The 25,008-nt window shown below is 46.3% G+C and overlaps 1 protein-coding gene across 1 annotated transcript; it reads left to right on the top strand.

Annotated features, from left to right (window-relative positions):
- The first annotated feature begins 425 nt into the window (after positions 1 to 425).
- Positions 426 to 24,994, top strand: LOC109908608 (probable glutamate receptor). The gene is made up of 10 exons (XM_031794728.1): positions 426 to 850; positions 3,167 to 3,247; positions 6,908 to 6,939; positions 8,190 to 8,369; positions 12,985 to 13,211; positions 14,013 to 14,110; positions 17,015 to 17,232; positions 21,251 to 21,470; positions 22,756 to 23,003; positions 24,361 to 24,994. Exons 2-10 carry the CDS (start codon positions 3,184 to 3,186, stop codon positions 24,457 to 24,459), a joined length of 1,386 nt encoding a protein of 461 aa, XP_031650588.1. The 5' UTR covers positions 426 to 850; positions 3,167 to 3,183; the 3' UTR covers positions 24,460 to 24,994.
- The last annotated feature ends 14 nt before the right edge of the window (positions 24,995 to 25,008 follow it).

Here is a 25,008-nt window from a genome sequence, read left to right as displayed (position 1 = left end):
ATCGCTCCTGCTGTCTCTAGAGAGTTGAAAACAGCAGGTCTGGGACAGGTAGCATGTCCAGTGAACAGGTCAGGGTTCCATAGCCGCAGGCAGAACAGTTGAAACTGGAGCAGCAGGACGGCCAGGTGGACTGGGGACAGCAAGGAGTCATCATGCCAGGTAGTCCTGAGGCATGGTCCTAGGGCTCAGGTCCTCAGAGAAAGAGAAAGAAAGAAAGAGAATTAGAGAGAGCATACTTAAATTCACACAGGACACCGGATAAGACAGGAGAAGTACTCCAGATATATCAGACTGACCCTAGCCCCCCGACACAAACTACTGCAGCATAAATACTGGAGGCTGAGACAGGAGGGGTCAGGAGGGGTCAGGAGACCCCTACACATGGACTTAAATAGGGAGATGTTGGGGGCTCTCTCTTATGTATGTAACCTGACAACATGCCTATCCATCTGGATTGTTACACATGGACTTAAATAGGGAGATGTTGGAGGGGTCTCTCTTATGTATGTAACCTGACAACATGCCTATCCATCTGGATTGTTACACATTGACTTACATATGGAGATGTTGGAGGGGTCTCTCTTATGTAACCTGGTCATCTTGATGTGTAGCACTCTATAAAGCTGCTAAGCATTTGTACCAAGGGAAGTGAACAAGTGCACACTTTGGAAGAAAGCAGAGATTTATTTGGATGCAACTCGCTGTCGTCCTTCCATATCCAACCCCTTTATAAATGTGGGTTGTGTGATATCTGCTCCCCCCTCCTTAAACTGCTCCCAACCGGCCCTCTTCATTCACTACTTCGTTTCCATCCTTCCACTTCTCTACCACGTAGGACGGAACATCTAAGGTAAGGAATCCTTGTTGGACTTTTTCCTAGTTTGAGACAGTACTATTTACTTTTACAGTGAATTTTGAATGATTGCATATTATTGTTGTTGTACTTCCTAAAAAAAACCCATTTAAAAGCTTTGTCTTCCATGTGTCATCTACTAATAATTAGAAACTTGGTGGTTCGAGCACTGAATGCTGATTGGCTGACAGCCGTGGTATATCCGACCGTATACCATGGGGATGACAAAACATTATCATTAGTATGTTTTACTGCTCTAGTGCCCTTAGCTCTCAGCATTTAGCTGTGGTATATTGGCCATGTACTACACCTCCTTGTTGAAGTTTATGTGCCGTGAGATGAGGCATGGTCTTTTACATTTCCTTTGCATTATGACCCCCAAACTAGAACTTATTGTGAAATTCTGATGTAGGACATCCAATGTTTTTATTAGAAATAAAGTTGAATTTGAACCTTGTGACGAACCAGATAGACCAAACCATGTGTTGTAACTACATCCCAATCTCTAGGTGTGGTCTGTCAGTGAGTCCCAACCCACAAAATAAAGCATTGACCTTGGTTAGCAAAAAAGTATTTGTTAAAAAGTCCTAAATGAAATCCGATTGCCATAACCTGAGCCAATATTACCTTCAATCTTATAAAATAAATATATATACATATCAGTCAGCAGTCTGGACACCTACTCATTCAAGGCTTTTTATTTTTGACTATTTTCTACATTGTAGAATAATAGTGAAGACATCAAAACTATGAAATAACACATATGGAATCATGTAGTAACCCAAAAAGTTTTAAACAAATGAAAACATATTTTATATTCTTCAAAGTAGCCACCCTTTGCCTTGACAGTTTTGCACACTCTTGGCATTCTCTCAACCAGCTTCATGAGGTAGTCACCTGGAATGCATTTCAATTAACAGGTGTGCCTTGTTAAAAGTTAATTTGTGGAATTTCTTCCTTATTGTGTTTGAGCCAATCAGTTGTGTTGTGACAAGATAGGGGTGGTATACAGAAGCCCTATTTGGTAAAAGACCAAGGTCATATTTTGGCAAGAACAGCTCAAATAAGCAAAGCAAAACAACAGTCCAACATTACTTTAAGACATGAAGGTCAGTCAATACGGAAAATGTCAAGAACTTTTAAAGTTTCTTCAAGTGCAGTCGCAAAAACCACCAAGCTCTATGATGAAACTGGGTCTCATGAGGCCGCCACAGGAAAGGAAGACCCAGAGTTACCTCTGCTGCAGAGGATAAGTTCATTAGAGTTAACTGCACCTCAGATTGCAGCCCAAATAAATGCTTCACAGAGTTCAAGTAACAGACACACCTCAACATCAACTGTTCAGAGGAGACTGCGTGAATTAGGCCTTCATGGTTAAATTGCAGCAAAGAAACCACTACTAAAGGACACCAATAATAAGAAGAGACTTGCTTGGGCCAAGAAACGCAAGCAATGGACATTGTACCATCTGTCCTTTCGTCTTAGTCCAAATGTGAGATGTATGTCTTTGTGAGATGCAGACTAGGTGAAAGGATGACCTCCGCATGTGTTCTTCCCACCGTGAAGCATGGAGGAGGAGATGGTGTGAGGGGTGCTTTGCTGGTGACACTGTCAGTGATTTATTTAGAATTCCAGGCACACTTAACCAGCATGGCTTCCACAGCATTCTGCAGTGATACACCATCCCATCTGATTTGCGCTTAGTGGGACAATCATTTGTTTCATCAACAGGCAATGACCCAACACACCTCCAGGCTGTGTAAGGGCTATTTGACCAAGAAGGAGAGTGATGGAGTGCTGCATTATGGTTTGGGATGATTAGGACTGCAGAGTGAAGGAAAAGCAGCCAACAAGTGCTCCGCATGTGTGGGAACTCCCTCAAGACTGTTGGAAAAGCATTCCTCATGAAGCTGGTTGAGAGAGTGCCAAGAGTGCAAAGCTGTCATCAGGGCAAAGGGTGGCTACTTTGAAGAATCTCAAATATAAAATATATTGTTTAACACTTTTCAGTTACTACTGTTATTTCATAGTTGTGATGTCTTCACTATTATTCTACAATGTATAAAAAAGTCCAAATAAAGAAAAACCCTTGAATGAGTAGGTGTGTCCAAATTTGACTGGTTCTGTATATATTTTACTATGTATACTATGTACACACAGCTTATGTTCAGCTTATGTTCAAGTTTTTATTACACTCATATCTGTTGATACAAACTGAAATGAATGAGCTTCTAATCAACAAAATACATTATGTAAAAATCTATTATACATTTGAACTTTGTCACTGAACTGTTTTCACCTTTTAATTCTCAGGTTCAGAAGGTGACGACATGAAAGCGTTTATTGGATCGGTTGTGTGTGTGGTGGCACTGCTATCTGTTGTTTGCACTGCAGGTAAATATAAATATATCACATGGTATACACTGAGTGTACAAAACATTAGGAGCACCTTCCTAATATTGAGTTGATTCCCCATTTGCCCTCAGAACAGCCTCAATTCGTCAGGGCCTGGAGTACAAGGTGTCAAAAGCGTTCCACAGGGATGCTGGCCCATGTTGACTCCATTGCTTCCCACATCTGTGTCAAGTTGGCTGGATGTCCTTTGGTGGACCATTATTGATACACACGGGAAACTGTTGAGTGTGAAAAACCCAGAAGCGTTGCAGTTCTTGACATACTCAAACCGGTGCGCCTGGCACCTACTAACATACCCCGTTAAATGGCACTTAAATATTTTGTCTTGCCCATTCACCCTCTGAATGGCACACATTCCATGTCTCTGCTTAAAAATCCTCCCCTTCATCTCCTCCCCTTCATCTACACTGATTGAAGTGTTTTAGTAAATTACATCAATAAGGGATCATAGCTTTCACCTGGTCAGTCTGTCATGGAAGGAGCAGGTGTTCCTAGGAACAGGTATTCACAGTAAATCTGCTACTATAGCCATAAATCCAGGGTCAGGTATTGGTAACAATCCTATCGTTAGATCCTATATCTGTGGTTGGGGGCAATTTGTTACGAATTTGTAACACAAATGTTATGTCACAAATTCTCATTTGTGGCAAATGTTAGCTTGGTGGTTAACTTGCTAATGTTAGCCAGGTTAGGGTTAAGTTTAGGAATTAGGTTAAAGAGTTAGGGGAAGGGTTGGCTAACATGCTAAGTAGTGGAAAAGTTGCTAAATAGCCTTAACATATCATACTAATTTGAGTGTCCCAGATTTACATTTACTATGTAATTTCTAGTCAATGAGACCAGGCTGAGTCCCTTATTAAAAACACCAAAATCTCCCAGAATCACTTCCTCTGATTCAGAGGGGTTGGGTTAAATGTGGAAGACATTCAGTTGTACAACTGCCTAGGTATCCCCTTTCCCTGCTACTGTGCAGGGTACCTGTTAACCATTTTACTATAGTGACCCCTAGTGGTTTTATAAGTAGTCAAGACGCCTCTGAACCATCTTAGGTTATTTATAGGAAATTGGGGGGAAAATGTTGAAGTGAATACATGTAGAAAACATACTGCTGTGACAGGCTTTAATAGAACCAGCCTTTGAAAGTCCTCCAGCATCCCAGCATGTTTTAGCCTGTGGGAAGGCACCCCAAAATGGTTAGTGTCTCGACATCTGACTCTTCCCATTGACCAAGGCTGGACGGCTGGAACCGCTTTCAAAGTGCCAGGGCCGCATCAGATCTGGCAGCCGACCATTTCTCACAAGTCATCTGAGAGGATGCCTGCCACGGCCAACAAAAGAGTATAATAAATCAATTGAGCTTGAAGTCAATGGCTCGGGGCAAGCCCGCGAAATGACCGGCATCTCCGTGGGCTTGTAGGTCGATGCCAGTAGTCTTTTTTACAAATTACTGTTGATGTGTGTCAGTGTGTCACTGACACCATGTGATACCAAGGGAGTACCCCGACTGCGCCGGCACCTCCGCTTCCCCGCCTCCAACTTTGGCAGGGCTTGTTAGGTCCTGAAGCGGACACGCTGAAATGGCATTTGTCACAGTCAATCGACGGCTAGGAAAACAAGTTTGAATGCCATGCATAATGTCTAAAAGAGGGAGGGGGATTGGAAAGGGTGACTTCCCCTTTTCTGGTGGAGTGGTTGGAAGGGGGGGGGGGGGGAATTTGGTGCCAGAACATATATTTAGGGCAGAGCAGGGTGGGTAGGACCCCACTTTAGTCTCACCACAGGGGGTTTGAAACACAGCCCTGTGGTACCCCATTACTGTCCCCCTGCATTGCCCCCAAAATGGAAGAGAAAGTAGTCTGTTGACAGTGAGAGGACGTTTATTTTTTTGCCGAGTTTATTTTAATACTACCGTTAAAGGTTTGGGGTCACTTAGAAAAGTCCTTGTTTTTAAAAGAAAATCACTTTTTTGTCCATTGAAATAACATCAAATTGATCAGAAATATAGTGTCGACATTGTTAATGTTGTAAGTGACTATTGTAGCTGGAAAAGGCTGATTTAAAAAAAAATATTTTTTTAAATGGAATATCTACATAGGCATACAGAGGCCCATTATCAGCATCCATCACTCCTGTGTTCCAATGGCACGTTGTGTTAGCTAATCCAAGTTTATCATTTTAAAAAGCTAATTGATCATTCGAAAACTTTTGCGATTGTTAGCACAGCTGCAAACTGTTGTGCTAATTAAAGAAGCAATAAAACTGGCCTTCTTTATATTATTTGAGTATCTGGAGCATCAGCATTTGTGGCTTCGATTACAGTTTCAAAATGGCCAGAAACAAAGCACTGTCTTCTGAAACTCATCCGTCTATTTTTGTTCTGAGAAATGAAGGCTTTTCCAAGTGAAAATTGTCAAGAAACTGAGGATCTCGTACAACGCTGTGTACTACTCCCTTCACAGAACAGCACAAACTGGTCTCTAACCAGAATAGAAAGAGGAGTGGGAGGCCCCGGTGCACAACTGAGCAACATGACAAGTACATTAGAGTGTCTAGTTTGAGAAACAGACACCTCACAAAAACTCAACTGGCAGCTTCATTAAATATTACCCGCAAAACACCAGTCTCAATGTCAACAGTGAAGAGGATTCTCTGGGATGCTAACCTTCTAGGCAGAGTTGCAAAGAAAAAGCCATATCTCAGACTGGCCAATAAAAAGAAAAGATTAAGATGGGCAAAAGAACACAGACATTGGACAGAGCAAGATCGGAATCGGAAAAAAAGTGTTATGGCCAGACAAATCTAAGTTTGAGGTGTTGAGATCACAAAGAAGAATATTTGTGAGACAGAAAAAATGAAAAGATGCTGGAGGCGTGCTTGAAGCCATCTGTCAAGCATGGTGGAGGCAATGTGATGGTCTGGGGGTGCATTGGTGGTGGTAAAGTGGGAGATTTGTACAGGGTAAAATGGATCTTGAAGAAGGAAAGCTATCACTCCATTTTGCAACGCCCTGTGGACGGTGCTTAATTGTTTCCTCCTACAACAGGAAAATGACCCAAAGCACAGCTCCAAACTATGCAAGAACTATTTAGTCAGCTGGTATTCTGTCTATAATGGAGGGCCAGTACAGTCACCGGATCTCAACCCTATTGAGCTGTTGTGGGAGCAGCTTGACCGTAAGAAGTGCCCATCAAGCCAATCCAACAAGCATCGGTTGAAATCTCTTCAGATTACCTCAACAAATTGACAACTAGAATGCCAAAGTTCTGAAAGGCTGTAATTGCTGATTCTTTGACGAAAGCAATTTTTGAAGGACACAATTATTATTTGAATTAAAAATCATTATTTTGCAACTCATTTCATGCACATACATGTACAGTATCAGTCAAAAGTTTGGACACATTCAAGGGTTTTTCATTGTTGAATAATAGTGAAGACATCAAAACTATGAAATGACATATGAAATCATGTAGTAACCAAAAAAGTGTTAAACAAATCAAAATCCATTTTAGATTTGAGATTCTTCAAATAGCCACCTTTTACCTTGATGATGGCACATTCTTGGCATTCTCTCATATATTTACCCAGACACACTGAAGAGCAGTGAGCGGAGATTCTCATGTTTTGTTTTTGTCGTTCCAGGGCCCCCGGTGTTATCCGTCACCACTATATTGGTAAGATATTATATATACATCATGCTAATACCTATCACAATCATTGTTTTTTTTTATTAGTTGGTTTTGCATATCATATCATCTGACAGCAAACATACTCATTTTCATATTTCATTATGACTACTGATCAAATGACTTTTAATTGGGTACACGTGTTTGTACAACACTGTGGCAGCCCAATTCCGATGTATTGAAAGGTCTGATACCTATTAGTCTTCCCCAAAATGTTTAAATAGAAAAAACACAGATTCAGATCTTTTGAGTTCCGATTTTATTCCACATTCATATGTGGTTCTCAATCCTGATAAGATTATGACGTTGCTTATCTGACCCCAGTCTGGATGCTCAGTTTACCTGCCATTACCATGACAACCACCCCAAAATTTTAGGGAACAATGCCAGGAAATTAGTATTGCATCTGTGTGCTATTTCAGAGGACACAGCTGTGTGAATGCGCACATCTGACATGCGAGTGTGGACAGAATTGGGTTCTCAGGATGGCTGTGTAAAAGCAGCTGATCATATACTGAACAAAAATATAAACGCAACTTGTAAAGTGTTGGGTTCATGAGTTGAAATAAAAGATCCCAGAAATGTTGATAAGGTGCATTCATGGGTCTGAGACCAGCCACCCCAGACAGCTGATGAATCTGAGAAGTATTTATGTCTGTAATAAAGCCTATTTGTGGGGGAAAAACTAATTCTGATTGGCTGCACACTTGCCCCAGTCATGTGAAATCCATAGATTAGGGCCCAATGAATGTATTTAAATTGACTGATTTCCTTATATGAACTGTAACAGTCAAATCATTGAAATTGTTGCATGTTGCATTTATATTTTTGTTCAGTATAGATCTCGCATGACATCATACACTAGATTCCACCATTTTAGGGAGCCATTCGTGGCCAGTCCCCATGTCGTTATGCGCTCAATATTGTAACATGACACGACAGTTGATATACTGCTATACATAGAATTAAATAGAACACTGTCTTTCAAATTTAAAGGAACAATGGCAGGAAATTAGTATTGCATCTCTGTGTTATTTCAGAGGATACAGCGGTGTGAATGTAGCCGTCTTGGTCAATTAGACTCATTTGAATGTATCCCTGACCAAGATAGCTGCCATTATCAGCATATTCTTGTCTTATGAGGGTCTACGACAGAGCCATTCTAGTAACTTTATGTAACTCTATGCTAGTGTGCATGTTTTAAAATATGATCCACTTGTTGGATTCACTCCCACCAGCAAGAACCATACACTATGACCCAAGGGTCTGAGCTGGAGGGGTACTGCATTGACCTGCTAGCGGAGATTGCCAAACGGTTGGACTTCAAGTACACCGTGCACCTGGTGAAGGATGGAAAGTACGGGCAACAGGACGAGAGCGGAAACTGGTTGGGGATGATCGGGGAGGTGGTCCGAGGGGTGAGTGGCCTGGACAGAAGGGTGTACGGTACGCTGGGGGATTGGACAGAAGGGTGTATGGCACGCTGGGGGATTGGACAAATGGTAGCGGTATACGGTACGCTGGGGGATTGGAGGGAAGGTAGCGGTATACGGTACGCTGAGCGATTGGACAGAAGGGTGTATGGCACGCTGGGGGATTGGACAAATGGTAGCGGTATACGGTACGCTGGGGGATTGGAGGGAAGGTAGCGGTATACGGTACGCTGGGGGATTGGAGGGAAGGTATCAGGTGGTGGTATACGGTACGCTGGGGGATTGGACAGAAGGTAGCGGTATACGGTACGCTGGGGGATTGGAGGGAAGGTATCAGGTGGTGGTATACGGTACGCTGGGGGATTGGACAGAAGGTAGGGGTATACGGTACGCTGGGGGATTGGACAGAAGGTGGTGGTATACGGTATGCTGGGGGATTGGACGGAAGGTAGCGGTATACGGTACGCTGGGGGATTGGACAGAAGGTGGTGGTATACGGTACGCTGGGGGATTGGACAGAAGGTAGCGGTATACGGTACGCTGGGGGATTGGACAGAAGGGTATACGGTACGCTGGGGGATTGGACAGAAGGTAGCGGTATACGGTAAGCTGGGGGATTGGACGGAAGGTAGCGGTATACGGTACGCTGGGGGATTGGACAGAAGGTGGTGGTATACGGTACGCTGGGGGATTGGACGGAAGGTAGCGGTATACGGTACACTGGGGGATTGGACAGAAGGTAGCGGTATATGGTACGCTGGGGGATTGGACGGAAGGTAGCGGTATACGGTACGCTGGGGGATTGGACGGAAGGTAGCGGTATACGGTACGCTGGGGGATTGGAGGGAAGGTAGCGGTATACGGTACGCTGGGGGATTGGAGGGAAGGTATCAGGTGGTGGTATACGGTACGCTGGGGGATTGGACGGAAGGTAGCGGTATACGGTACGCTGGGGATTGGACGGAAGGTAGCGGTATACGGTACACTGGGGGATTGGACGGAAGGTAGCGGTATACGGTACACTGGGGGATTGGACGGAAGGTAGCGGTATACGGTACGCTGGGGGATTGGACGGAAGGTAGCGGTATATGGTACGCTGGGGGATTGGACAGAAGGTATCAGGTGGTGGTATACGGTACACTGGGGCATTGGTTGCGTCATTCAGTCTTTGTTTTTTATTTGACCTTTATTTAACTAGGCAAGTCAGTTAAGAATAATTTATTATTTTCAATAACAGCCTAGGAACAGTGGGTCAGGGGTAGAACAACATATTTATTTTACCTTGTCAGCTCAGGGATTTGATCTTGCAACCTTTTGGTGTGTGTGTGTGTACTCCGTTGTGTGTGTGTGTGTGCCTGTACTCCTGTGTGTGTGTCTGTACTCCGGTGTGTGTGTGTGTGTCTGTACTCCGGTGTGTGTGTGTGTGTCGGTACTCCGGTGTGTGTGTGTCGGTACTCCGGTGTGTGTGTGTGTGTGTGTCGGTACTCCGGTGTGTGTCGGTACTCCGGTGTGTGTGTGTGTCTGTACTCCTGTGTGTGTGTGTCTGTACTCCTGTGTGTGTGTGTGTCTGTACTCCTGTGTGTGTGTGTGTGTGTGTGTGTGTGTGTGTGTCTGTACTCCGGTGTGTGTGTGTGTGTCTGTACTCCGGTGTGTGTGTGTGTGTCTGTACTCCGGTATGTGTGTGTGTGTCTGTACTCCGGTGTGTGTGTGTGTGTGGGTGTACTCCGGTGTGTGTGTGTGTGTGGGTGTACTCCGGTGTGTGTGTGTGTGTGTGGGTGTACTCCGGTGTGTGTGTGTGTGTGTGGGTGTACTCCGGTGTGTGTGTGTGTGTGTCTGTACTCCGGTGTGTGTGTGTGTCTGTACTCCTGTGTGTGTGTGTCTGTACTCCTGTGTGTGTGTGTGTGTGTGTGTGTGTGTGTGTGTCTGTACTCCGGTGTGTGTGTGTGTCTGTACTCCGGTGTGTGTGTGTGTCTGTACTCCGGTATGTGTGTGTACTCCGGTGTGTGTGTGTGTGTGGGTGTACTCCGGTGTGTGTGTGTGTGTGTGTCTGTACTCCGGTGTGTGTGTCTGTACTCCGGTGTGTGTGTGTGTCTGCACTCCGGTGTGTGTGTGTGTCTGCACTCCGGTGTGTGTGTGTGTCTGTACTCCGGTGTGTGTGTGTCTGTACTCCGGTGTGTGTGTGTCTGCACTCCGGAATGTGTGTGTGTGTCTGTACTCCGGTGTGTGTGTGTGTGGGTGTACTCCGGTGTGTGTGTGTGTGTCTGTACTCCTGTGTGTGTGTGTGTCTGTACTCCTGTGTGTGTGTGTGTGTGTGTGTGTCTGTACTCCGGTGTGTGTGTGTGTGTCTGTACTCCGGTGTGTGTGTGTCTGTACTCCGGTATGTGTGTGTGTGTCTGTACTCCGGTGTGTGTGTGTGTGTGTGTGTGGGTGTACTCCGGTGTGTGTGTGTGTGTGTGGGTGTACTCCGGTGTGTGTGTGTGTGTGTGTCTGTACTCCGGTGTGTGTGTGTGTCTGTACTCCTGTGTGTGTGTGTCTGTACTCCTGTGTGTGTGTGTGTGTGTGTGTGTGTGTGTGTGTGTGTCTGTACTCCGGTGTGTGTGTGTGTCTGTACTCCGGTGTGTGTGTGTGTCTGTACTCCGGTATGTGTGTGTACTCCGGTGTGTGTGTGTGTGTGGGTGTACTCCGGTGTGTGTGTGTGTGTGTGTGTCTGTACTCCGGTGTGTGTGTGTGTCTGCACTCCGGTGTGTGTGTGTGTCTGCACTCCGGTGTGTGTGTGTGTCTGTACTCCGGTGTGTGTGTGTCTGTACTCCGGTGTATGTGTGTCTGCACTCCGGAATGTGTGTGTGTGTCTGTACTCCGGTGTGTGTGTGTACTCCGGTGTGTGTGTGTGTGGGTGTACTCCGGTGTGTGTGTGTGTGTCTGTACTCCGGTGTGTGTGTGTGTGTCTGTACTCCGGTGTGTGTGTGTACTCCGGTGTGTGTGTGTGTGTGTGTGTGTGTACTCCGGTGTGTGTACTCCGGTGTGTGTGTGTGTCTGTACTCCGGTGTGTGTGTGTGTGTCTGTACTCCGGTGTGTGTGTGTGTCTGTACTCCGGTGTGTGTGTGTGTCTGTACTCCGGTGTGTGTCTGTACTCCGGTGTGTGTGTGTGTGTGTCTGTACTCCGGTATGTGTGTGTGTCTGTACTCCGGTATGTGTGTGTGTGTGTCTGTAATCCGGTGTGTGTGTGTGTGTGTACTCCGGTGTGTGTGTGTCTGTACTCCGGTGTGTGTGTGTCTGTACTCCGGTGTGTGTGTCTGTACTCCGGTATGTGTGTGTGTGTCTGTACTCCGGCATGTGTGTGTGTGTGTGTGTCTGTACTCCGGTATGTGTGTGTGTGTGTCTGTACTCCGGTGTGTGTGTGTGTGTGTCTGTACTCCGGTATGTGTGTGTGTGTGTGTCTGTACTCCGGTATGTGTGTGTGTGTCTGTACTCCGGTGTGTGTGTGTGTGTGTGTCTGTACTCCGGTGTGTGTGTGTGTGTCTGTACTCCGGTATGTGTGTGTCTGTACTCCGGTGTGTGTGTGTGTGTGTGTGTCTGTACTCCGGTGTGTGTGTCTGTCTGTACTCCGGTATCGGTGTGTGTGTGTCTGTACTCCGGTATCGGTGTGTGTGTGTGTCTGTTTTCCTGTGTGTGTATGTGTGTCCGAACGCCTGTGTGTGTATGTGTGTCCGAACGCCTGTGTGTGTATGTGTGTCCGAACGCCTGTGTGTGTGTCCGTACGCCTGTGTGTGTGTGTGTGTGTGTGTCCGTACGCCTGTGTGTGTGTGTGTGTGTGTGTGTGTCCGAACGCCTGTGTGTGTGTGTGTGTGTGTCCGAACGCCTGTGTGTGTGTGTGTGTGTGTGTGTCCGAACGCCTGTGTGTGTGTGTGTGTGTCCGTACGCCTGTGTATGTGTGTCCCCGTACGCCTGTGTGTGTGTGTGTCCCCGTACGCCTGTGTGTGTGTGTGTGTGTCCGTACGCCTGTGTGTGTGTGTGCGTACTCCCGTGTGCGTCTGGGTGTGTGCGTACTCCCGTGTGCGTCTGGGTGTCCGTGCGTCTGGGTGTCCGTACGCCCGTGTGTGTGTGTGCGTACTCCCGTGTGCGTCTGGGTGTCCATACGCCCGTGTGTGTGTGTGCGTACTCCCGTGTGCGTCTGGGTGTCCGTATGCCCATGTGTGTGTGTGCGTACTCCCGTGTGCGTCTGGGTGTGTGCGTACTCCCGTGTGCGTCTGGGTGTCCGTGCGTCTGGGTGTCCGTACGCCCGTGTGTGTGTGTGTGTGTGTGTGCGTACTCCCGTGTGCGTCTGGGTGTCCGTGCGTCTGGGTGTCCGTACGCCCGTGTGTGTGTGTGCGTACTCCCGTGTGCGTCTGGGTGTCCATACGCCCGTGTGTGTGTGTGCGTACTCCCGTGTGCGTCTGGGTGTCCGTGCGTCTGGGTGTCCGTACGCCCGTGTGTGTGTGTGCGTACTCCCGTGTGCGTCTGGGTGTCCGTACGCCCGTGTGTGTGTGTGCGTACTCCCGTGTGCGTCTGGGTGTCCATACGCCCGTGTGTGTGTCTGCTCTTGTCTCCCCCTATATATCAGGAGGCCTCTCTGGCGGTAGCCTCTCTGACCCTAACAGCGACCAGGGAACAGGGGGTGGAGATGAGCACTCCCTTCATGCAGACGGGCATTGGTTTCATCCTGAGCCGGGACCTGGGCTCCGAGGAGAGCCACTCCCTCAGCTTCCTCTTCCCCTTCTCCACCGAAATGTGGGTGGGCATCCTCCTGGCCTTCCTGGTGACTGGCCTCTGCATATATCTGGTTTCTAGGTGAGCTAAAATCTCTGGCCTCATTTTTGAAATGTTTTTATTTAACCTTATTTTATCCATTTTTTTTCTCTCGTTGAGATAACATCTCTTTTCCAAGAGAGACCTGGTCCAATAGCAGCAGGGGGCACAACGTTTCAGACAAAAACAACTTACATACACTAACACAACATTAAACAAAACTATAAACACACATCCAGTACAACAATTACATATTACATTAAAAAAAACACAAAATTCTTGACTAAGAAAACAGCTGTCCTAAAGACAACTACACTCTTCCATGATATATATACATCAATCAAGTGATTAAACTCCACCAACGAAACTAGATCATCAAATCGGGCCTCTGCATTTATTTGGTGGTCAGGTGAAAAATCATTATCTCCTTGGCCTCATTCCAAATCAAACCCCTAGCTAGCTATCAACACTAGGCACTTCGGGGGCAATCCTAACTTCCACTTAAATCGAATTTCACTTAGTCATCCGTTGAAGTCAATGAGATTAAATGAGAATTTGACTTGCATAAAAATAGAAGTTAGGATTCATCCCTTGAATAAAAAGATGGGGGATTGGACAGAAGGTATCAGGATCAACATAGAAATTATGCATAATGCTATGAAACAAATAGGCTATGTACGTCAAGTATACAAACCATAGCGTGGGAGATTGTAGTTCAAATGATGTCAACGGAAGTGGAAACTGCACTGCTAATTCATTCTTTGTAAGAATGTGGTTTGGCCGCTGTCCAGACAATGAAGAAGATATATCTCAATGGTCACTTTGTTTTTCTGCCCACCCCAGGATAAGCCCCTGTGAGTGGGCAGACCCCGAAACAGACGAACACAGCTTTACTCTCCTGCACAGCTTCTGGTACATCACTGGAGCCCTGACCCTGCAAGGTAACGCAGCTATGAGTCAAATCGCCCCCGGAGTCAAACCGCTGCTTCCAAGTCACATATAACATGGAGCCATGCTATTTTGGCAAAGGGAGTCTAGACAGGGGTTTCTTTACTGCTATGAAGACTAGAAGAATCTAGAACACCATAGAATCTGCTTTACTGTGGGTCCACTAAATATGGCCGCCAGTCTACCCAGTCTGGACAGGGGTTTATGTTCCTGCTATGAAGACTAGAAGAATCTAGAACACCATAGAATCTGCTTTACTGTGGGTCCACTAAATATGGCCGCCAGTCTACCCAGTCTGGACAGGGGTTTATGTTCCTGCTATGAAGACTAGAAGAATCTAGAACACCATAGAATCTGCTTTACTGTGGGTCCACTAAATATGGCCGCCAGTCTACCCAGTCTGGACAGGGGTTTATGTTCCTGCTATGAAGACTAGAAGAGTCTAGAACACCATAGAATCTGCTTTACTGTGGGTCCACTAAATATGGCCGCCAGTCTACCCAGTCTGGACAGGGGTTTATGTTCCTGCTATGAAGACTAGAAGAATCTAGAACACCATAGAATCTGCTTTACTGTGGGTCCACTAAATATGGCCGCCAGTCTACCCAGTCTAGACAGGGGTTTATGTTCCTGCTATGAAGACTAGAAGAATCTAGAACACCATAGAATCTGCTTTACTGTGGGTCCACTAAATATGGCCGCCAGTCTACCCAGTCTGGACAGGGGTTTATGTTCCTGCTATGAAGACTAGAAGAATCTAGAACACCATAGAATCTGCTTTACTGTGGGTCCACTAAATATGGCCGCCAGTCTACCCAGTCTGGACAGGGGTTTATGTTCCTGCTATGAAGACTAGAAGAATCTAGAACACCATAGAATCTGCTTTACTGTGGGTCCACTAAATATGGCCGCCAGTCTACCCAGTCTGGACAGGGGTTTATGTTCCTGCTATGAAGACTAGAAGAATCTAGAACACCATAGAATCTGCTTTACTGTGGGTCCACTAAATATGGCCGCCAGTCTACCCAGTCTGGACAGGGGTTTATGTTCCTGCTATGAAGACTAGAAGAATCTAGAACACCATAGAATCTGCTTTACTGTGGGTCCACTAAATATGGCCGCCAGTCTACCCAGTCTGGACAGGGGTTTATGTTCCTGCTATGAAGACTAGAAGAATCTAGAACACCATAGAATCTGCTTTACTGTGGGTCCACTAAATATGGCCGCCAGTCTACCCAGTCTGGACAGGGGTTTATGTTCCTGCTATGAAGACTAGAAGAGTCTAGAACACCATAGAATCTGCTTTACTGTGGGTCCACTAAATATGGCCGCCAGTCTACCCAGTCTGGACAGGGGTTTATGTTCCTGCTATGAAGACTAGAAGAATCTAGAACACCATAGAATCTGCTTTACTGTGGGTCCACTAAATATGGCCGCCAGTCTACCCAGTCTAGACAGGGGTTTATGTTCCTGCTATGAAGACTAGAAGAATCTAGAACACCATAGAATCTGCTTTACTGTGGGTCCACTAAATATGGCCGCCAGTCTACCCAGTCTGGACAGGGGTTTATGTTCCTGCTATGAAGACTAGAAGAATCTAGAACACCATAGAATCTGCTTTACTGTGGGTCCACTAAATATGGCTGCCAGTCTACCCAGTCTGGACAGGGGTTTATGTTCCTGCTATGAAGACTAGAAGAATCTAGAACACCATAGAATCTGCTTTACTGTGGGTCCACTAAATATGGCCGCCAGTCTACCCAGTCTGGACAGGGGTTTATGTTCCTGCTATGAAGACTAGAAGAATCTAGAACACCATAGAATCTGCTTTACTGTGGGTCCACTAAATATGGCCGCCAGTCTACCCAGTCTGGACAGGGGTTTATGTTCCTGCTATGAAGACTAGAAGAATCTAGAACACCATAGAATCTGCTTTACTGTGGGTCCACTAAATATGGCCGCCAGTCTACCCAGTCTGGACAGGGGTTTATGTTCCTGCTATGAAGACTAGAAGAATCTAGAACACCATAGAATCTGCTTTACTGTGGGTCCACTAAATATGGCCGCCAGTCTACCCAGTCTGGACAGGGGTTTATGTTCCTGCTATGAAGACTAGAAGAATCTAGAACACCATAGAATCTGCTTTACTGTGGGTCCACTAAATATGGCCGCCAGTCTACCCAGTCTGGACAGGGGTTTATGTTCCTGCTATGAAGACTAGAAGAATCTAGAACACCATAGAATCTGCTTTACTGTGGGTCCACTAAATCTGGCCGCCAGTCTACCCAGTCTGGACAGGGGTTTATGTTCCTGCTATGAAGACTAGAAGAATCTAGAACACCATAGAATCTGCTTTACTGTGGGTCCACTAAATCTGGCCGCCAGTCTACCCAGTCTGGACAGGGGTTTATGTTCCTGCTATGAAGACTAGAAGAATCTAGAACACCATAGAATCTGCTTTACTGTGGGTCCACTAAATATGGCCGCCAGTCTACCCAGTCTGGACAGGGGTTTATGTTCCTGCTATGAAGACAAGGATTGTCTCGACCAGGATTTTGGTTCCTTTTCTTCTTTATTGTCCCTGAAAGTCACATAGAACCTAAAAGATAAACAATAAGGGAAAAAGTGTAATAATTGAGCTTCTAACCAACACAGCAGGTGTTATTATGCTTACATGCGAGAGAAATCTATGTAATCTAAGTTATTTAAAAAACATTTTCTACATTGCTCCGTTTAAGAGAAAACAAAGACATGGAAGTTTGCACACTTTCTAGTGTAGTCCAGATGAATGCAATGGAGGGAGTATAGTTTCATATGTTTTCCGTCCCATTTCTATGTTTCAGTCATATAATTAAATGAAACATAATATAATGTATGTTCGTGTTTTGCATTCTCAGGTGCTGGCCCACACCCTAAAGGCCTGTCTGGTCGCGTTATCAGCGCCGTCTGGTGGGTGTTCGCGGTGGTGCTCCTGGCCTGCTACTTCAGCAACTTTAACGCCATGCTACGCTCGGATTCCAAACATGTCTCCGTGAATAACTTCGAGGAGCTGGCCAAACAGGACGTCATCGACTACGGAACAGTCGAAGGGGGATCCACGTTCAACTTCTTCAAAGTATGTGTCGCTTTAAAAAGAATAAGAACCCACACACATTTATTCCTTAGTAAACATCAAGGTAGTATAGAGCCAGATACCTGCCAAAAGGTTCAACATACGTATCGTTAAGATCGTTAAAAAATCCATACGTAAAGTGTTAGGATCGTAAGAAAAGCCATGCGTAAAGTGTTAGGATTGTAAGAAAAGCCATGTGTAAAGTGTTAGGATCGTAAGAAAAGCCATACGTAAAGTGTTAGGATCGTAAGAAAAGCCATATGTAAAGTGTTAGGATCGTAAGAAAAGCCATGCGTAAAGTGTTAAGATTGTAAGAAAAGCCATGTGTAAAGTGTTAGGATCGTAAGAAAAGCCATACGTAAAGTGTTAGGATCGTAAGAAAAGCCATGCGTAAAGTGTTAGGATCGTAAGAAAAGCCATGCGTAAAGTGTTAGGATCGTAAGAAAAGCCATGCGTAAAGTGTTAGGATCGTAAGAAAAGCCATATGTAAAGTGTTAGGATCGTAAGAAAAGCCATACGTAAAGTGTTAGGATCGTAAGAAAAGCCATGCGTAAAGTGTTAGGATCGTAAGAAAAGCCATGCGTAAAGTGTTAGGATCGTAAGAAAAGCCATGCGTAAAGTGTTAGGATCGTAAGAAAAGCCATGCGTAAAGTGTTAGGATCGTAAGAAAAGCCATGCGTAAAGTGTTAGGATCGTAAGAAAAGCCATGCGTAAAGTGTTAGGATCGTAAGAAAAGCCATACGTGAAACGTAAACATGACATGTCATCTGTGAACATACAAACACCATGTTGTGATTATGGACCAAACTTTTAGGCTTGAACAAATCTTGTGTAGCAATTCTGATGTACAATAGTACCTTTCAGAGTTTTGGCAGTGTCATCCCACCAACAACAACAACCTACACCAAACGGCCTATGAGGAGTGCTACCCGAACAAGAATAACAGCTATTAAAAAGCCAGGGAAACCGGAAAGAGGTATCCTGCACATTTTCAAGTTAAAAGTCTCTATTCTTTAATACTCAGTTGAGTTTTCTTCACATTTGCCAGAGCAGGTCTAGATAACACTAGCTGTATTATGCCTACAACAGTGAAATTTCAGTCCGCTGGGTGGATCTCTACAGCATGGGCATGTCTCTGGGTGACCTGGACATCCCCATGCATGACCTTATCAACATATGACTCATTTCAATATTGCATAACCACTAGTATCTACCAGGAATAATGAATCATAACCAGTAGTATCTACCAGGAATAATGAATCAAAACCAGTAGTATCTACCAGGAATAATGAATCAAAACCAGTAGTATCTACCAGGAATAATGAATCATAACCAGTAGTATCTACCAGGAATAATGAATCATAACCAGTAGTATCTACCAGGAATAATGAATCATAACCTGTAGTATCTACCAGGAATAATGAATCATAACCAGTAGTATCTACCAAGAATAATAGCTGTCTGGTGAATCTATGAATTATGTATGACCACGTGAATTTTGACACTCAAAATATTTTCTTATAGAATATTTTGATATTTTTGTCATCAGTCTAAATCTTGCCAAAGCATATTCTGTAGGAGGGGTTAATATGAATTTAAAATAATTTGACATGATTTATATGAATCGGGTCATGAACATATGGACTTTGAAATGAACAAGGGAGAGGTTAAACGTAGGCTGAGTCTGGCATAAGCTTATTCCCACACTTTACAAAAACTGTTGCCATGGTCTTAGGTAGTCTCCGTGTAGGCTCTTCCCTCCATCATGACACTGCTGCCCAGTCGAAGAGCTTGTGATCTCCATGCAGCACCACAGCACCATGCATCTTTGTAAAAGCACCCCTCAGCTTCAGAAGATCCCCTTCTGGAGGCATGCAGTCATAGTCATTATACCCTTTAATGTAGGACTATTTGCCTTCTAGACAAATAAAGTGCAGAGCATGCATGATGCGTGCAACTCCTCAGTCAGTATGTCATCCGTTCAGTCAGTCAGTATGTCATCCGTTCAGTCAGTCAGTATGTCATCCGTTCAGTCAGTCAGTATGTCATCCTTCGTTCAGTCAGTCAGTATGTCATCCTTCGTTCAGTCAGTCAGTATGTCATCCTTCGTTCAGTCAGTCAGTCTGTCATCCTTCGTTCAGTCAGTATGTCATCCTTCGTTCAGTCAGTCAGTCAGTATGTCATCCTTCGTTCAGTCAGTCAGTATGTCAACCTTTGTTCAGTCAGTCAGTATGTCATCCTTTGTTCAGTCAGTCAGTATGTCAACCTTTGTTCAGTCAGTCAGTATGTCATCCTTCGTTCAGTCAGTATGTCATCCTTCATTCAGTCAGTATGTCATCCTTTGTTCAGTCAGTCAGTATGTCATCCTTTGTTCAGTCAGTCAGTATGTCATCCTTTGTTCAGTCAGTCAGTATGTCATCCTTTGTTCAGTCAGTCAGTATGTCATCCTTCGTTCAGTCAGTCAGTATGTCATCCTTCGTTCAGTCAGTCAGTATGTCATCCTTCGTTCAGTCAGTCAGTATGTCATCCTTCGTTCAGTCAGTCAGTATGTCATCCTTCGTTCAGTCAGTCAGTATGTCATCCTTCGTTCAGTCAGTCAGTATGTCATCCTTCGTTCAGTCAGTCAGTATGTCATCCTTCGTTCAGTCAGTCAGTATGTCATCCTTCGTTCAGTCAGTCAGTATGTCATCCTTCGTTCAGTCAGTCAGTATGTCATCCTTCGTTCAGTCAGTCAGTATGTCATCCTTCGTTCAGTCAGTCAGTATGTCATCCTTGTGCAGCGCAAACGGATATAACAAGTCTACATACCAAGTGGAATTCACTAATACAACAGTCAAACGGCCTAATATAAGACCTAGAGTCCCTTCTCCCAAATACTGGAAAAAGTGTGATTCATTAGGTTACATGATCACCACAGTAGCCCCACACTGCTATAAAAATAAATTATGCAATTATATGGCCATTAAATAACGCAAGCAGCATGGCATATTTAGATTGCGGAACAGGCCTAAATCATATTTACTTTCTATTTTGCAGCTCAGGCGGATATTCTAGACTCTTTTGTGTCCTTATCATTTTCACACAAGTAATTTGCTGAAGGCGCAAGCCTATACTACATCATCTACTAGTATAACATCGTTATTGAATGCAGTTCTAAAATAAGCTCTAGACTTTTGTTTTGGAAATGAAACTGGAGACTGCAAAGCAACTCTAACATCTGGACTAGAGGTGATTGATTGACTAGCTAACTTTGACTAGCTACATTCAGTTAATGTCCTTTAGTTGGTTGATTGACTAGCTAACTTCGACTAGCTACGTTCGGTTCATGTCCTTTAGTTGGTTGATTGACTAGCTAACTTCGACTAGCTACGTTCAGTTCATGTCCTTTAGTTGGTCGATTGACTAGCTAACTTCGACTAGCTACGTTCGGTTCATGTCCTTTAGTTGGTTGATTGACTAGCTAACTTCGACTAGCTACGTTCAGTTCATGTCCTTTAGTTGGTTGATTGACTAGCTAACTTCGACTAGCTACGTTCAGTTCATGTCCTTTACTTGGTTGATTGACTAGCTAACTTCGACTAGCTACGTTCAGTTCATGTCCTTTGCAGATGCCACAAATGTTTGTACGCATAAAAGATTTGTAACCAAGTAAAGGGAGACGTAAAGTAAGAATTGAAAGTGTAAATGTTAATTCATAGTCATAACATAGGGTATGTACGTTTCCAGATCTGTTTCATGTTTACTTTTCATGTTTACGTTTCATGTTTAAAGCATTGGATTTTCTTACGATCCTAATGATACATACGTTCAACCTTTTGGCAGGTATCTGGCTCCATAATGGAAGTCAATAAATGTATTTTCTTATCTGTACCTGTTCATAGTTCTGTACATTCCCTTCCATGGTGGGTTTCCAGGATGAAAGAGTAGAACTGGAACCGCTTATGTCTCATCAACAACACCAGCCAAAATCAATCGTATCAATTTTGCATTTCTACGGTTCTCATTTCGCTCACATTTCCAGAACTCCAAAAACCCCACCTACCGACGCATCTACCAGCATATGGAGAGGAAGAAGAGTTGCGTGGCTTCAGTGGAAGAGGGCAATCGACGCACCCAGGAAGGCAACTACGCCTTTATTGGAGAGGCAGCGTCTCTGGACCTGGCTGTGGCTCGCTACTGCAACCTGATCCGCAGCAGCGAACTCATCGCCATGAGAGGGTACAGCATTGCAGCACCCCTAGGTAAGCGACTAGCAGCTGAGTCCACGGTACCCCTAGGTGAGCCCCTAGCAGCTGAGTCCACGGTACCCCTAGGTGAGCCCCTAGCAGCTGAGTCCACGGTACCCCTAGGTGAGCCCCTAGCAGCTGAGTCCACGGTACCCCAAGGTGAGCCCCTAGCAGCTGAGTCCACGGTACCCCAAGGTGAGCCCCTAGCAGCTGAGTCCACGGTACCCCAAGGTGAGCCCCTAGCAGCTGAGTCCACGGTACCCCAAGGTGAGCCCCTAGCAGCTGAGTCCACGGTACCCCAAGGTGAGCCCCTAGCAGCTGAGTCCACGGTACCCCTAGGTGAGCCCCTAGCAGCTGAGTCCACGGTACCCCTAGGTGAGCCCCTAGCAGCTGAGTCCACGGTACCCCTAGGTGAGCCCCTAGCAGCTGAGTCCACGGTACCCCTAGGTGAGCCCCTAGCAGCTGAGTCCACGGTACCCCTAGGTGAGCCCCTAGCAGCTGAGTCCACGGTACCCCTAGGTGAGCCCCTAGCAGCTGAGTCCACGGTACCCCTAGGTGAGCCCCTAGCAGCTGAGTCCACGGTACCCCTAGGTGAGCCCCTAGCAGCTGGGTCCACGGTACCCCTAGGTGAGCCCCTAGCAGCTGGGTCCACGGTACCCCTAGGTGAGCGACTAGCAGCTGGGTCCACAGTACCCCCCATAGATGGGCATGATCAATGGAACGCTGTGCTGTCAATAAAGGAACATTGGGAATGTTGTCTGTGTGTTTTTATGGGTGGCCTGCTGTGGTGGTGAGTATCTGAAGTATTTGATCCTCCCCGTATCTCTCTCTCCCACCCTCCTCCCCATCTCTCTCCCTCCCACCCTCCTCCCCGTCTCTCTCTCTCTCTCTCCCACCCTCCTCCCCGTCTCTCTCCCTCCCTCCCTCACACCCTCCTCCCTCCCTCCCTCACACCCTCCTCCCTCCCTCCCTCACACCCTCCTCCCTCCCTCCCTCACACCCTCCTCCCTCCCTCCCTCACACCCTCCTCCCTCCCTCCCTCCCTCCCCGTCTCTCTCCCTCCCTCCCTCACACCCTCCTCCCTCCCTCCCTCACACCCTCCTCCCTCCCTCCCTCACACCCTCCTCCCTCCCTCCTTCACACCCTCCTCCCTCCCTCCCTCCCTCCCTCCCTCCCTCCCTCCCTCCCTCCCTCCCTCCCTCCCTCCCTCCCTCCCTCCCTCCCTCACCCTCCTCCCCTTCCGTCTCTCTCCTTCCTCCATCCCTCTCTCTCCCTCCTCCATCCCTCTCTCTCCTGTCAGGCTTTCCAATGATGAAGAACATAACAGTGGCCATACTGCAATTGAGTGAATCTGGGGAGTTGGCCTTCCTGCAGAGTAAGTGGTGGGCCAGCAGCTGCTTGCCAGAGTGGGGCCAAGCCCCACATGCCCTCCAGCCCCACCTCCTGAGGGGTCTCTTCCTTCTCCTGGCCCTGGGGTTGGGCCTGGGACTCCTCATGGCCATCCTGGAGCTTGCCTCCAAGGCCCGCAGTCAAGCCAAGGACCAGAAGGTAAAAGGGGACATGAGGAGCGGATAAAGAATGGACCTTTAAAAAATACGTTCTGTTTATTGCGATTTTCAAATCTACGCATGAATATTGAAAGCCTATACAATAATTTTCCTCCAACAGTTCCTCTTACTCCTCACACCTTTTTCCTCTCCTATCCTCCTCTCTCCCTTTTCTCCTTCTATCCTCCTCCCCTCTCTTCTCACCTCTCTCTCCTCCCCTTTCCCCTCTGTTCTTTCCCCTCCCCTCTCTTTACTCTCTCCCTCTTTACTCTCCCCTGTTCTTTCCCCTCCCCTCTCTTTACTCTCCCCTCTTTACTCTCCCCTGTTCTTTCCTCTCCCCTCCCCTCTCTTTACTCTCCCCTCCCCTCTCTTTACTCTCCCCTGTTCTTTCCTCTCCCCTCCCCTCTCTTTACTCTCCCCTCCCCTCTCTTTACTCTCCCCTCCCCTCTCTTTACTCTCCCCTCCCCTCTCTTTCCTCTCCCCTCCCCTCTCTTTCCTCTCCCCTCCCATCTCTCCCCTCTCTTTCCTCTCCCCTCTTTCCTCTCCCCTCCCATCAATTCCCTCTCTTTCCTCTCCCCTTTCCTCTTCCCTCCCATCTCTTTCCTCTCCCTCTTTCCTCTCCCCTCCCATCAATTCCCTCTCCCCTCTTTCCTCTCCTCCCTCTCCCCTCCCATCTCTCCCCTCCCCTCTTTCCTCTCCTCCCTCTCCCCTCCCATCTCTCCCCTCTCTTTCCTCTCCCCGCTTTACTCTCCCCTCCCATCTCTCCTCTCTTTACACTCCCCTCCCTGTCCTCTCCCCTCCCATCACTCCTCTCTTTCCTCTCCCCTCTCTTTACTCTCCCCTCCCATCACTCCCCTCTCTTTCCTCTCCCCTCTCTTTCCTCTCCCCTCCCATCTCTTCTCTCCCCTCTTTCCTCTTTCCTCTCCCCTCTCTTTACTCTCCCCTCTCTCCTCTCCCCTCTTTCCTCTCCCCTCTCTTTCCTCTCCTCTCTTTACTCTCCCCTCCCATCTCTCCCCTCTCTTTACTCTCCCCTCCCATCTCTCCCCTCTCTTTACTCTCCCCTCCCATCTCTCCCCTCTCTTTACTCTCCCCCTCCCATCTCTCCCCTCTCTTTACTCTCCCCTCCCATCTCTCCCCTCTCTTTACTCTCCCCTCCCATCTCTCCCCTCTCTTTACTCTCCCCTCCCATCTCTCCCCTCTCTTTACTCTCCCCTCCCATCTCTCCCCTCTCTTTACTCTCCCCTCCCATCTCTCCCCTCTCTTTACTCTCCCCTCCCTTTACTCTCCCCTCCCATCACTCCCCTCTCTGTCCTCTCTCATCTCTCCCCTCTCTTTACTCTCCCCTCTTCTCCCCACAGAAATCCTGCTGCTCAGTGTTGTTGGCAGAACTGAGTCAGCGCTTCGGATCGCGTGGGGCAAACGCAGGCACAGAGACGTCAGAGAAGAGCAAAGCGTAAAGGATACGTTTCACTGGCTGGTTCCTAACAACACCATAGAGTTGGATATGCAAATAAGACCGTGTAAATCCGTTCCTGTCCTTGAGAGCAGCAGTATCTTCCCTATCATAGTGTATCTACAGCAATATGTTTTGTTTCATAACGTACCACACAGCTACCAAGTTCCCCACGTGTAAATACAATGGCTTGTTAGAATATAGTCTTATTAGAGTAGATTCTACTATAGATTCCACTCTGAAAAGGTATTATAGAAAACAGCAACAATAGCATTTCCTGTCCTCAGACGACATGGTCCATAGCAGAAATGAACTAACAGTGATGAAATATTAAGTTGATACAGGCTCTTCAACGAACCTCCAGATGTATGTGTAAGTGTATGTTATTGTAGGCCTATTTGTTGTTGTTGATATGAACAGGTTGTTTTTTTTGTACTGCCAAAATATGTTGTACTAAATCACATCTGATTGGCTTTTAAGTTGTTTCATTAACTGTTGTGTAATGTTTAACTGTCTACCAAATAAATCCCTAGACATGATTTTAAGATGTTGG

The sequence above is a fragment of the Oncorhynchus kisutch genome, linkage group LG17 (assembly GCF_002021735.2).
Source record: "Oncorhynchus kisutch isolate 150728-3 linkage group LG17, Okis_V2, whole genome shotgun sequence".
In the NCBI taxonomy this organism is placed as follows: Eukaryota; Metazoa; Chordata; class Actinopteri; order Salmoniformes; family Salmonidae; genus Oncorhynchus; species Oncorhynchus kisutch.
Note: the sequence above shows the minus strand (reverse complement) of the source record. Positions and strands in the feature narration are given on the sequence as shown.